Genomic DNA, 12,893 nt, shown 5'->3' with positions numbered 1-12,893 from the left:
TGAGCCCCACTCAGAAAAGTGCCAGAAGAGCGAAGAGGCCTTAAAAAAAGAACAGAACTACTGTAATAAACTCACTAAAACCAGCATGTGAATAAACATGGTAAAAGAAAAACTTCCAAATGGTTGGACAATTCTGGGCCAACACTCCACATGTTTCTCATTTACCACTTTCATTCATCTAGTTTTTACCATAACAGAAAAGTTTAATCTCTACTTTCAAGGATACACTTGACCTTTTCTCCCTGAAACAAGTATCAAACACTTTATTCCAGTTCCTGCTAAGCGGGAACAAACAAATTATTCCAGTTCCCGCAAGGCAGGTTGATCTGAAAGAGGAACACTCCCCACATTCTTGACCTGGACATCAATGCTCCAGGACAGTGAAGAGGGGGAAGAGGAAGAAAATTTAACTAAAATGATGGTTTTTAATGGGAACCAGAGATATGGTTACAATTACATAGTCCGACACAAAAAACCCGTGGGTGATCAGGAGTTGGAAGGTTACAAAATAATGAGGGTAACACTGGGTACAGGAGAAAGCTGCTCCAGAACTTCAGGAGCCAGGCTAATACGGCCTCTCCCTGCGGTCCTGTCTGTGCTCACCCCTGCAAGAAAGAGTATCCATTAGGTCTGAGTTACCAACCTCTCTACCCACCCCACCCCAGAAATCCTATCTGCCCCTGCTACCCAAGCCCAAGAACTAGCTCATATCTCCCTATAGGTATAGAGAGTACGCGGGAGTCTACAGATTAGCTCCCCCAGATAATCTTCCTTCCCTCCTTCCCTACCCACTATGGTTACAGTCTCAGCTTTCCAACCTAGCCCTCAAAATGAAACCACTGTCCCAAAACCTTGCAATCCCATGACCTCTGTTCAACTGCTCTACTTTCATTTCAATTTAGAGTCTTACTTACCTGGAATCCATCTTGCCAGGGCCAAAGCCACCTCTGTCCCCACCACCCCGGCCCCCTCGGAAGCCCCCACGGTCCCCGCCTCGGCCTCGGTAGCCGCCCCGATCATAGCCTCCTCTGCCACCACGACGATCGTCTCCATAGTTACCCCCTAGGAAAAAAGAAATATGATATATCCCCATATTACATCCCCCAAATTCCTCCTACCTTCCCTCTAGCCTCCTTTTGATCCCAACTCCTTATCACCAGCTCTGCCTCTTCCTTACCCATATGAGAGCCTCCTGGTCCCCCTCCTGGGCCATCTGGTTTAGGGGCCTTACACTGGTTGCATTCATTCCTCCAAGAGAAGTTCATGTTCTCACACGTACTGAGGAAAATAAGACAATTAGTCAGGGCCGGGGGTCGGTAAGACAAGACCTAGAATTACGAACACTCCAGTTACCTTACGGATACGTGAGGAAAATGAGGCCTCGGAAAAGCAAAAGGGCTTGTTTCTCAGGAGCGAGCCAGACAAAAACTGCAGGTTATTGAACCCAATCCAATACCTTTCCCACTAGAGCTACCTCACCTAGGTGACTCCTGGCCAAGCCTATCAAAGTGTACCTTTGACATCTATTAGTCGGAAAACACAAGCTCTACCATAGTACCAAAGGGCACATGTGTAAGAGGGCTGAGAAAAGAATTTAAAAAGTTTCACTCACGGATTAGGACACTTCCAGTCCCCTGCTCGCTGCTGTCCTCCACCACCACCGCCACCGCTGGGGAATCCTCCTCGGCCCCCGCCACCACTGCCACCACCTCCATAGCCTCCACGGCCCATGGGTCCTAGTGTAGACACAAGAATAGGTCTGCTCCGCTTCCAAGTTTGGTTAACCTAACCTTCTCTCCTATGCAAACCCTTACCACCCTCTCTCCCTTCTCTCCCCATCACCTCTTACGCCAGCAGAAGTAGATCCTCACCTCCTCGCCCTCGGCCTCCACGACCATTGCCACCACCCCGATTGAAGTCTGCTCGCCGAGTAGCAAATGAGACCTTGATAGGATTCCCAGAGAATTCTTTACCTAAAGAAATAAAGGGGGTATAAAGAGACTTTTTATTAAGACCTGTGGGTCTAAAAACACACTTGGTACAATCAAGAGAAGACTCTGCCTTCTTGTAAATGTTTACAATCTCATGAAACGTAAGAAAAAATAAGACCACGCCAAAATAGGAGTGTTGGAAGACTCACAGAAATCCTCAAAACACAGTCCGTTTCCCAAAGCTAGTTACCCTGTCCCCCACCCCTGCCAGCCTCCGCATACATACCATCAAACCAGTCAATAGCTGCTTTAGCAGAAGGTGGGTCATCAAATGACACTGTTGCCTCTCCCTTCAGTTTGCCTGTTTCCCTGTCTGTGTACAGATTAATCATGGGCTGTCCTGTTTTCTTATTTGTCTGAAAAAATCAACGTGAGATAACATCAGTCTTAAAGAAGACAGCACTATCACAACCATACCTTTCTATTTCATGTAACTTGAATTAAAGCCATCAACTATAACTGTTCCTCACTTCAATATTAAAAGATGAAAGTAAAGATTATAGACTACAAATTCAAAAGTTTTAGACACTCCATTTTTTATCAATTGTGCCTTTGTGTTAAAATGTGATTCCCTTTAAAAAATGGCAAAGGCTAATGTTCTTTCTTCAACAAATTAAGCAGGCAACCATTAAGACTTTTCTTTTTCCACTAAGGTGTGAAATCCAAAAGCCTGCAGCACTGATAGAAAGCACCCACTCTGCTCCACAAGTACCTTAATGATACCAATCTGCTTGAAGTAATCAGCTACAGACTCAATTGTAACATTCTCGCCCAGGCCTTGCACGAAGATGGTGTTGTTGTCTGAATTATCCTGTTCTGCTTGTCAAACGCAGAAAGAAACATGAATTTGAAGAGAGGAAACAAGCAAAGGTAAAACAAGTCAGTGACTCTTAATAACCTAACTTTAATACTTGCTATTTCGCTTTCAAAGAAGAAAAATTCTAAAGCAAGCAATATACTTTGGTTTAGGTCAGACAAAAGAAATCCCCATCCCTTCTATTTTATTATCTGAGTACCAATATACCAGCCACTTCACAAATTAAAATTTAGTTTTACAACTACCCTTTGAAACATGTTGATACTCACTAAAGAAACCAGGGCTCAGGAGTTAACTGCCCAACCACACAATAAGTACACCAGTTGTTTGTCAACGTTAAGACCCCCAAGTTAAGAAACCTATTTTACACTAAAATCCAGTATATAAACATAATTAAAACAAAAACTACACTAAGTGCTTCCCTTTCTGTGTCTTTTTCGTTCAATAATTTGGTTACGATCCCCATTTTTAAAAGCCACTGCTTTAACTGAACCAGCAGTTCAGGATTATGGTCCACAAACAGATGCATCAGCATCTCCTGAAACTTGTTAGAAATGCAAATTCTCGGGCTCCTCCCAGACCTACTAAATTGCTGGGAGAGGAAATCACCACATCAGATATTTCTGATACATGGCTCATTTATAAATCACTGTTAAGTATAGCTACACCTAAACTCCCTTCCCCACATTTTCCTTCTTCTCTACCCCTGTTCTTCACATCCCTTTAAGTTTCAAAGAACATCCAGGAAAAGTCCTGGTACCACTTGAGCCATTCCTTCATGCCACCTCTGGACTTACCAGAGTCATGACGTGATCCTTGGTCCCGAGGGCCTTAAGTGACATGAAAAAAAAACAAAAAACAAGGAAAGAGGAGCCGTTAGTCAACAGGCTGAGAAAGACAAGGAGAAAAATTCACACCAAATCCAAACTTTTGCAAAATATCAGGTAAGTGCTCACAGCCTCACTCCAAACCCTGTCCTGGGTTGCCTGCCCAGAGAAAAATCCTAGGCAGGTCTGGGGAAGACAGAGGCCCCTTTTCTTAAGACCTGTATGTAACCTGAGTCCCCACAGGGACAACGCCACACTTCAGAAAATGCTGCCTCCCCCAGCTCAGGCTGGGAAATGTCCTCAGCACAGACTGGGAGGGCCAGGAGGGAGACCCCTTGAAGTTAACCAACTCATAGCTTGGCCCTGTTCTCTCACCCCAGAGAGAAATGGGCTCACCACCAGCAATGTGATATGCATCCATACAGTTTCTCCAAACTTTAACACCAAAGACACTTATCCCTTGTAGAACAATTTTTAATTTCATCTTTAGAAACCATTCTTAAAACCATGTTTGTTTCCCCCAAAACCACATGAAAATATAAATCATACATAATAGCTATTGTATTTTTTAAGCATGTCCCAGGGAACAGACCAGAAATCTTATTTCCATAATGCAGCCTCTCTTTTTTTTCCAGAGACCATCTTTGACCAAAGTTTATCTGAATTCATCATAAATAAATATTGTACCCACACTCAATGACACCTAAATCATGAACCCAAGCCTTTGGCTTTAAATGTTGAGACAAATCAAGAAACCTTTTGTTAGTTAACCAAACCAGAAAAGTTCCAGCTTACTGGGAGACTTCTCAAATTTGCCATTTTTCCATGAATTCAGTTTTGTGCTGTTTAAGACCTGGTTATTTCCCATGAGCCACACATACTCCCAACCTTTCTTGGAAGTAGTCCACACCTTCCTTCCCAGAGCTAGTTTCTATTTGCCCATCTGAATTGAGTTTAAATGCGTGTATGTAGAATCGCATTGACACCATTCAGTATTTAATATATAAATATATACCAACTTCACCATCCTCAGAGCAGGGCAAAAGTTCACATCCCTCGTCCAGAATTAAAACATTTGGAGATTGTTACACACACACACACACACACACACACACACACACACACACACTAACCTCGTACACACTGATCAAAAGGGTCCTAAAGCCAAGTCGGCCCCACGTGTTCCAGCACACTCTCCAGCTTCTCATTACGGTGCTCACTAAGTGCCGGGTGTGGCAACACTCCTGTCAGAGGCCTACTTAAACACCTCTTATTTAACCTGGGTCAAACCGAATTGGTACCAGATGCCTGCTGAGTCTTACCCCTGCCTGCCTCCAGGTTAGCACACATCTGGCAGCAGGTGGCATTCTACCCCACCCCTTTCTGGAGGTGGTTCTGGACACTCCAAAACCTTTGACACTTAAAACACGTTAAGACATCTGCAAATGAACAATCAGACAAAGCATTGCTGGGAGTTGGGAATTTTGGAAACTCTGTTCACTTACCACCAAATTTATTGAAGCCACCACGGTCACTTCCGCTGGAGAAGACAAGTTAGAAGAAAGGACATGAAGCTTCCAACGGCTACAAAAGGGCGGTTTTTGATTTTGTTCAACATTCCCCAAACATGGGTAGGTGTTTTGGGAAAATGATAATACAAATGGCTACTAAAATACATTCCCCTTCCTGACCACCCCTTGTCTGACCTTTGAGCATGTCACACACACGTGTGCAATTTCTCAGACACAATTTTTAAGGATTTTGCTTTAAAAGGTTATATATCTATTTCCTCTGGAAAAAAAAAAAGACCCATTTTCCTTGGTCGTTCTTCCGACGTAGCAGATGTTTTTTCCTCTTGTCGCGAGTGGATGACAACCCAGTAGTTGGTTTAAAAACCCTACCCCCGATTTACCCAGAAGACATTTCACACCAGGCTGGGGTAGCCCTGAACACATTTTTGTGGTTTTTTGCTTTGAAAGCAGCAAGCAGACCCAACCCTGTTCCATAAAAAGTCAAAACCAAAGGCAATTTCCCCTTAAAGCGAGACAAACTTAGCTAAGCCCTACCCTAACTACTGAGCTGTTTTTGATCTCTCCCCACCCCCGGGGTCACCCCTTCTAACACTGTGAGAAGAGCGGAGTATTTTGCAATGTCACCTTTCATACCTGTGGCACATAAAATGCAGAGCAAGTTAACAGTCACATTAACAGTTGTTTTTCTTTTTAAAGTTTTGCATTAAACACACGCACACAACAGAGTTTTCCTTATTTTGTACGGTTTTTGAGATTGCCCCCACCCACCTCTGAATACTTACCATACACAAACTCTTTAAAAAACCTACTTTTTCCCAAAAAGGAATAACACACTGACATTCCTCCCCTCTCAAGGGAGACAGAGTAGGGTCCTTCAAATCATATTTACCAACAGATTTGACAAGTGCTTTAACATCAAATCTAAGGTTTTACTTCAACTTCAGCAGGAAGGGGAGGAAAGAAGGTCCAGTTGGACAAGTAACCAGAGGAAGGGGGACAGTGGAGCAAATAGGTGGGATACCACTGTCAAGCATACTGTATTTTGTCCAAAAGGTCTGCACACTTCAGATAGCCCCATGAACCAAGTCACACACAAAATCATTACCGTCAGTCAAATGAGTGCTCGTGGATTCAAATGACTACAGAATACAGAAAGAGAGAGTAGCCAATTCCTGGAAGCTCAAGTCAGGTTAACCATTTACAACTTCCTCAGAGGACACATGGGAATACAAGTAACAAGTAACAAGTTTCCCTATTACCAGGAGTGGGATCATCGGTTTCCCTTGCAGAGAAAGAAGCCTTTACTTCCATTTTTCTTGCCTAGGATATCAATGACTCCAATCCATATACACCCATGTTTCTTTTTCTTGAGAAATAAAAATGTCAGTACGCAAATCTCTATACAGAGGTGTGGGTAGAAGTTCAGGTTCCCAAGTTCTCACAAAAATAAAATGGGGATGTATGAAGAAGAAACAGTCAATGCTCCTAAATCAAAGCCCCCACAAATCCCTAGAATAAGACTAACCATGCACTAAGGGACTAGGCTTCAAGGGAGATTCATGCAACCCTTCACACTGCTCAGTGATGTTACTCCCTGGCTCACAAGACACCTACCCCATGCCGCCTCTGCCTCCACGGCCGCCTCCACGGCCTCTGGGTTCATAGCCACCACTGCTGCGGCTGTAACCACCGCCACCGCCCCGGCCACGGCCCCCACGGTCCTGCTGGCCTCCCCCGTAGCCGCCGCCACCACTCTGGTCCTGATTGCCATAACCGCCGCCACCACTACTACTCATGGAGGGCTGATCTTGGCCATAGTTACCTGTCAGGAAAGAAAGGATGCCTTTAAGAAACACAAAACAGACTGTGAGGTGGCATAAAGCAGTTCAACTGCACAGGTGATAAATGACAATAAAAATTAAAATGAAGCTAGGAAACAAAAGCGCAACATTTTTAAGAACCTTTTAGGGAACGGGTCGAGCGGGATACAATTCCTTACAAAAAGCAGGTATGAGACAAAGCTGAAGACATCTCACCTCCACCACCCCCTCCACCTCCACTGCTGCTGTTGTACTGGTTCTGCTGCCCATAGCCCTGAGGGGGATTATAGCTTTGCTGCTGTCCATAGCTTTGCTGCTGTCCACCATAGCCAGACTGCTGGCCATAGCCCCCACTCTGGGGCTGCCCATAGCCACTGCTCTGAGAACTGCTACCGTAACTAGGGAAAAGGAAAAAACAGAATCATAATGCCAGCATGTCCAAAACCTTCTTTCACTTTCAGTACACCCCATTCTCTGTACCCAACAGAGGCCACCCCCGTTAGTCCTCATGCTCACTCATGCACCCCTAATCTTTCAGTCCTCTCCCCTCTCCCCACAACTCCTTACCTTCCCGAGGCGCTGCTAGGAGTTGGCTGCTGGCCATAGCCAGGGTATGAGGACTGCTGCCCGTAAGACGACTGAGAACTTTGGCTACCGCCATAGCCACCAGTTGAGCCATATCCCTGGGGAGTTGACTGTGTGCCATAGCCTGCTAGAAGAAGAAGGAAGTCACAAAACTATGATGAAAGAGAAAAGGCAGGGAATGGGTTGAAGAAAACATTATATACCACCTAATGCTTCCCATACTTGAAAACTCAACCTCTTAGAAGATGCTTGGAAATCTTGCAACTCACAGTCAGAGATTACCCTTCTTTTACCTTAAAGCTTAATATTCCAACTTCTACCAACTTCAGAGTTCCAATCTCATCCCACCCACACCAAAGCCAGCCTCCAGGACCACCACTAATCACAGCCCAAGAGATCCCTATTAATTAACAGCATTTTAACCTGCCCATTATGTGTGCAGTACCAATAAGACAACCCCATATTATTTACACTTCAGGACCTCAGGGCAAATTCCACCTCCTGGTGTATCATGTGATATACAGCAGTCGGACTTCAAACATCTTCAAGGAAGCCATTTTCTCCCTTTAAGTATCTAACAGTTTTCTCCCTTTAGGCAATACTCCCCCCCACACACACCCCCCGCCCTCCCATTTCACTTTCACTCTTAGGGGAAATGGGGAAAAGTGCAACATAAATAGAAAAGTAAAAAGTCAAAGAAAATAATAGGAAACAATTACAAACCAATTAAGTATTTTTGTTTGAAAGGACTCAAACACTTAAGTGCTTTAAGGGTCATAGACTGGTTAAAGCAAACACTTCAGCACTGCTTAGGTTTTAAAAAAAGCAACATTCAGAAACAGCAGGAAGAGGTGGGGTGACCCACTAAAAGAGACTCACTGTTCTGGGTCTGTCCGTAAGAACCACCATAGCTGCTCTGGCCATAGCCTGAAGCATCCGCTGACTGGCCGTAGCCACTGTAACTCTGCTGTCCATAGGGCTGATTGCTCTGCTGGGAATAGCCCTGCCCAGGCTGGGTCGGGTAGGCCCCATAACTGGAGAAAAAGACAAACCGTGCTCTCAGACAAAAACACCTTAGCCACCCTCGCCCTTTACAAACTCTGGAAGCCCAGAAATGACACTCACCTTTGGGTTGCTTGTTGAGTATAGTCTGAAAAACAAAAACACAATTATATTACCTTCAACCATTCCTAAGAGTAGACTAGGGCGAAAAGTCTTAACTCAAGCTAGCTTTGGGGCCCCCAGAGAGGAAAGTCAACGAGGCATAAATTCCCACATGAAACCCTAGTTGAGAGGAGCAATCTGGCAGACCGTAGTCAAGTTTTCTTACAATAAAGAAAAGCAAAGAAACAGCGAATTTCTACAGAGACCAAGAAGCCTTAAGTACTGGAAAAAGCAAGAGCCTTGGTGAACAGCTCCAATTTTCTGCAACTTCAATCGATGTCAGGAACTGCACAAATTTACACACATTTCCTTCTCACACCCGCTCGAAGACAAAGATATCACCGAAAGTCAAGCTAAAGTCACACAGCTGCTTCAGCAGAACAGGTTTTAATTCAAGCCAGAGGCAGAACTGTTCGGAACGTAGCCTCCACTTTCTCAATCCGAAAAACAAGAATGTCTCCAAAGAGGCCGCTCTTCACCCTTTGCCCAATCTTGGAGACTGGAAACGGAAGCTTTTAATGCAAAGCTAGCTAACCAAGAGAAGAGCGCTCTTTGATCCCAAACAACAGAGATCACCATCAAGAGCGGTCGCCTCGGGAGGCAAATCGACTGGTACTCAAGTCCCCAGCCCTGTGGCTCCCCACGAGTGCGTTTTCTTATCTCCTCCTTGCCTGCCTCGGGACTGTGGGGAGACTCGGCGAACCGAAGAAAGAGAAAGCGCTTTTAAAACGCCACATGTTAGACGCACTGGCCAGATCCACTCGTCTCGCCGGTACAGGAAACGAGGCGCTTCCTCCCGCAGAAAAGAGCAAAAGGACGGGGAGAAGGTGGGGCCTCGGGCGGCCGTTCCTTTCAGTAACCACCTCCGAGAGAGGAAATTTAGGCGGGAAAAGCCTCGGGCCGGGTCCCCAAGTCCGTTGGACCACCCCCAGCCGTTAAGCGGGCCCAAGCCTCCGCCCCCGCCCGCGTGGCAAGCGAGGCGGGAACGAGGCGGTCCCGCCCCTTCCCGAGGGACCCCGGGGGCGAGGCCCAAACCGGACGCGCGCCGCGGAGCCTCCAGCGAAGGGTCTCGCGACAAAAAGCAGGGCCGACACGAGGCGGGAGGGGGGGGTTCGCGCCGCCAGAAAGGGGGGAGGGGCCAGCAGAGCGCGTGCGCGCTCCGAATGCCCGGATGCAGCACTGCGACAAAGCGGGCCCGAGCGCGAGGCTCGGAATGAGAAGGAGAAAAGGCTACAGGGACCGGGCATTTCCATCCATGCCTCACGTTTCCAATCACCAAGAAGTGTCCCTCCCAACCCTCACCTCAAGGAAAGGGGCTGCGAAGGGAAGACCTCCCGCCCCGCGCCAGGCGCCAGAGGAGCGAAACAAGATGGCGACATCAGCCTCCCCCTTCCACCCCTCTCCGCTGCTTCCCGCCAGTGCTGCGAGAAGACCCTACACGCGATCGCCGCCCAGGTCCCACCGAAAAACAAAAGCCCGACTGGAAGGTAACAAGGCCCGGGGCCGGCGCGCCACCGCCGCCTCGCGCCCTTACATACCGTTTGAGGCCATGTCCGCGCACGCGCGCACAGGCCGACAATCAGCAAGATTCCAATACCACAGCACCGACGCCTCGAGGACTGAGCAGCCCCGCCTCCTGCGTCGAGGTTTATGTACGCCTCCCCGCCTACGCATGCCGGGGGAACGCACCAACTGCGGAAAGGAAAGGAATCGTGGCCGACTCCTGCAACTCTTCAGGGAGTATAGAGGACCCTAGCAGGCAGAAAGGAAGCGTATTAACTAAGAACCTTGCAAATAATACATATAATCCTCTGTTTTTCTGACAAAGAAGTTATATTTGCTTTTCAGGACTAAGCCCACGTTTCACCCTCACCCCTATGATGGCATAATGGTACAGCCCTATTACCCTCTGGGGGCGGGGCGAGGGGCCCAGGGCGGTTGCGGGCGGAACTGTAGTCAAAGCCGGGAGCCGAGGGGCGGGAACCGAAATTCCTCAGGCTGGCCCCTTTCACTGGGCCTCACTTTCGCTCAGGATGGAGAGCTCCTGCGCTCCATTCCCCTTACACTGCATCAAATGCATCCTCCCTGCGGCGCCAGCCTCGCTCTCTGGCTCTAGTGTTCCTCCACCGACAACACACACCGACCCTCTCCCTGCGTCTAGGTATTCACTCATCGTCTTTCAGGCTTGCGTCTGCTGAAGTCCTTACCAGGGTTTGTAGATTGTGACGCTTGCCATGAAAGAAAGCATGGACCCTTGGGTCCCAGTCTGGTCAAGCACTGATCGCCCACCCACACCCTCACGGCTTGGCCCGCGAGTAGCTTGGCTTGAGTAGCTCTTGGACTGGAAAGCCCAAACCCTCCGGATCTCAAAGAGCACTGAGATTAGATCAGGGATTTCCCAGCCTTTTTACTGATACAGGGCTACTCTTTATTCTCCTGAAACCCTACCGAGGAACCAATGTGGAGATCCAATAATAACTGATATTTGTATAGAGCTGAAGTGATTTCAAAATGCACAATTAATTGCTTTCCCATTACAGTCTTATGAAGAAGGTAAAGCTATCTCCATTTTACAGGTAAGAAAAATGAGACTCAGGCTGCGTGCAATCCAGGATTATAGAACAGCTAAGGGTCAGGGGTCCTGATTTGAATCCAGGTCTGTGTGGCTGCAAAACACTCCTTATGTTGGTTATGCGAACACTTTGAAGTGTTCTGAAGCCTTTTCACTCCCTATAAGAGCAAGGACAAAAAGTGAAATTCAAATTAACTTGCAACTTGCACTCTAATCAGCCTTGCCTAGAGAAGGAAATTTGAAAGTATCGAATAAAACAAGACAAAGGAGGTTATTCCTGGTACATGTGCCATGCGGATTTTCCTTCCCAGCTTACCTGTGATGTGGGTTCCAGAACTTCCTTTGTAGGTTAGACACGTTTTCCTAGAGAAATAATTGTGGGCTATGCCCACAAACTTCTACTAAATTCCTGACTTAGGCCCTAATGGCCCTTGAACACCCTGTCACCCACCCCACCCCCACTGGGAGGGCATTGTGACACTTGAGTGAGGGCAAACAGAGGGAAGTCCATCCCTCATTCATTCATTGATTCTACAAATATTTATTAAGTACCTACAGTGTTCCAGGGACTGTCCAGGGTACTGAGGATGCATTAGTGTACAAAATAGATGAAGCAATTTAATAACAAAGCTAACATATAATAATAATAATATTTATATATAACATATTTATAATAACATAACACTTTGATAAGGCTTACTAAGTTTCAGGCAGTGTTCTGAGTGCTGTAAGTATAGCTTGTTTAATCTTATTCTTCACAATAAAATGTTGACATGAGGATTACATTTTACAGATGAACAAAAAGGCATGGAAAGGTAAAAAGCTGTGCCCAGGGCTACACAGAAAGTGGCAAAGCCAGGTTCGCAACGCAGGCAGCCTGGCTCAGAGTTCCGGCTCTTAACCCCCGTGCTTCAGCAAACATCGCTTGAGCACTGCATAATATGTACCAAGCCTGGGGCAGACCTAGAGAGAAGAGGATAAAAAAATCCAGTCCCTGAGCCACAAGACCTTATAGCCAGTGGGCAAGATGTGGGTGAGACCCACAAACCCCAAAGTGTATTTGAATCAAATGTGGTAAGTGCTGTAACATGGAATCAAGGACTGTGGAAACTCTTCTGGGAGAGCAAGTCATCCATCAGGTAGACAACCACAGAAGAGGAAAAAGAGGTGGTGACATTGAAGCCAGGCCTTACAGGATAAGTAGGAGTTCACCAAGCAGCAGAGGATATGGTGTAACAGGCAGATGGAATGGCAAAGTCAAAGGCGTGGGTGGGGAAGGGCACTCATGCAGCAGCATGGCAGGGAGTAACAGGCTCAGACTGTGACTTGTGAAAGGCAACCTCAAGTGACTGTTTCTCCAGGCTTATCTCTCTCAGTGAACCTCTCCTGACTCACGAAACACGGGGGCCTCTCACTCCTTAAAAGTCTCCTTACTTGGCATCCCTGCTCTGGGCCCTCCCCCCTTTCCCACTGTCCATTTAGCTCCTTCCCTGCATTCTCCTCCTCTGCTCGCCCTGCAGATAGCAGTGCTCTGCAGAGTTCTGTCTTCAGCCTCCTTTGCTTCTTCCTCGAAACTCAAAAGCCC

The 12,893-nt window shown here is 46.9% G+C and overlaps 1 protein-coding gene across 3 annotated transcripts; it reads right to left on the bottom strand.

Annotated features, from left to right (window-relative positions):
• Window positions 1-405: 405 nt before the first annotated feature.
• On the bottom strand, window positions 406-10,383 carry FUS (FUS RNA binding protein). Of its 3 annotated transcripts, none has more exons than XM_060122969.1 (15): window positions 10,275-10,383; window positions 8,698-8,722; window positions 8,452-8,606; window positions 7,555-7,699; window positions 7,204-7,385; window positions 6,782-6,989; window positions 5,141-5,175; window positions 3,606-3,638; window positions 2,704-2,807; window positions 2,218-2,347; window positions 1,872-1,973; window positions 1,613-1,736; window positions 1,178-1,278; window positions 915-1,062; window positions 406-605 (listed from the first exon to the last, which is right to left on the bottom strand). In XM_060122969.1, the coding sequence occupies exons 1-15, from the start codon at window positions 10,285-10,287 to the stop codon at window positions 566-568; spliced, it is 1,545 nt and encodes a 514-aa protein (XP_059978952.1). In that variant the 5' UTR covers window positions 10,288-10,383; the 3' UTR covers window positions 406-565. The 3 variants fall into 3 exon arrangements, with proteins under 3 accessions (XP_059978952.1, XP_059978953.1, XP_059978954.1); XM_060122970.1 differs by having other exon boundaries at window positions 7,555-7,696; XM_060122971.1 differs by lacking the exons at window positions 5,141-5,175; window positions 6,782-6,989.
• Between the last annotated feature and the right edge of the window lie 2,510 nt (window positions 10,384-12,893).

Source organism: Lagenorhynchus albirostris, chromosome 15 (genome assembly GCF_949774975.1).
Source record: "Lagenorhynchus albirostris chromosome 15, mLagAlb1.1, whole genome shotgun sequence".
NCBI lineage: Eukaryota > Metazoa > Chordata > Mammalia > Artiodactyla > Delphinidae > Lagenorhynchus > Lagenorhynchus albirostris.
This window is presented reverse-complemented; position numbering and strand designations above follow the sequence as displayed.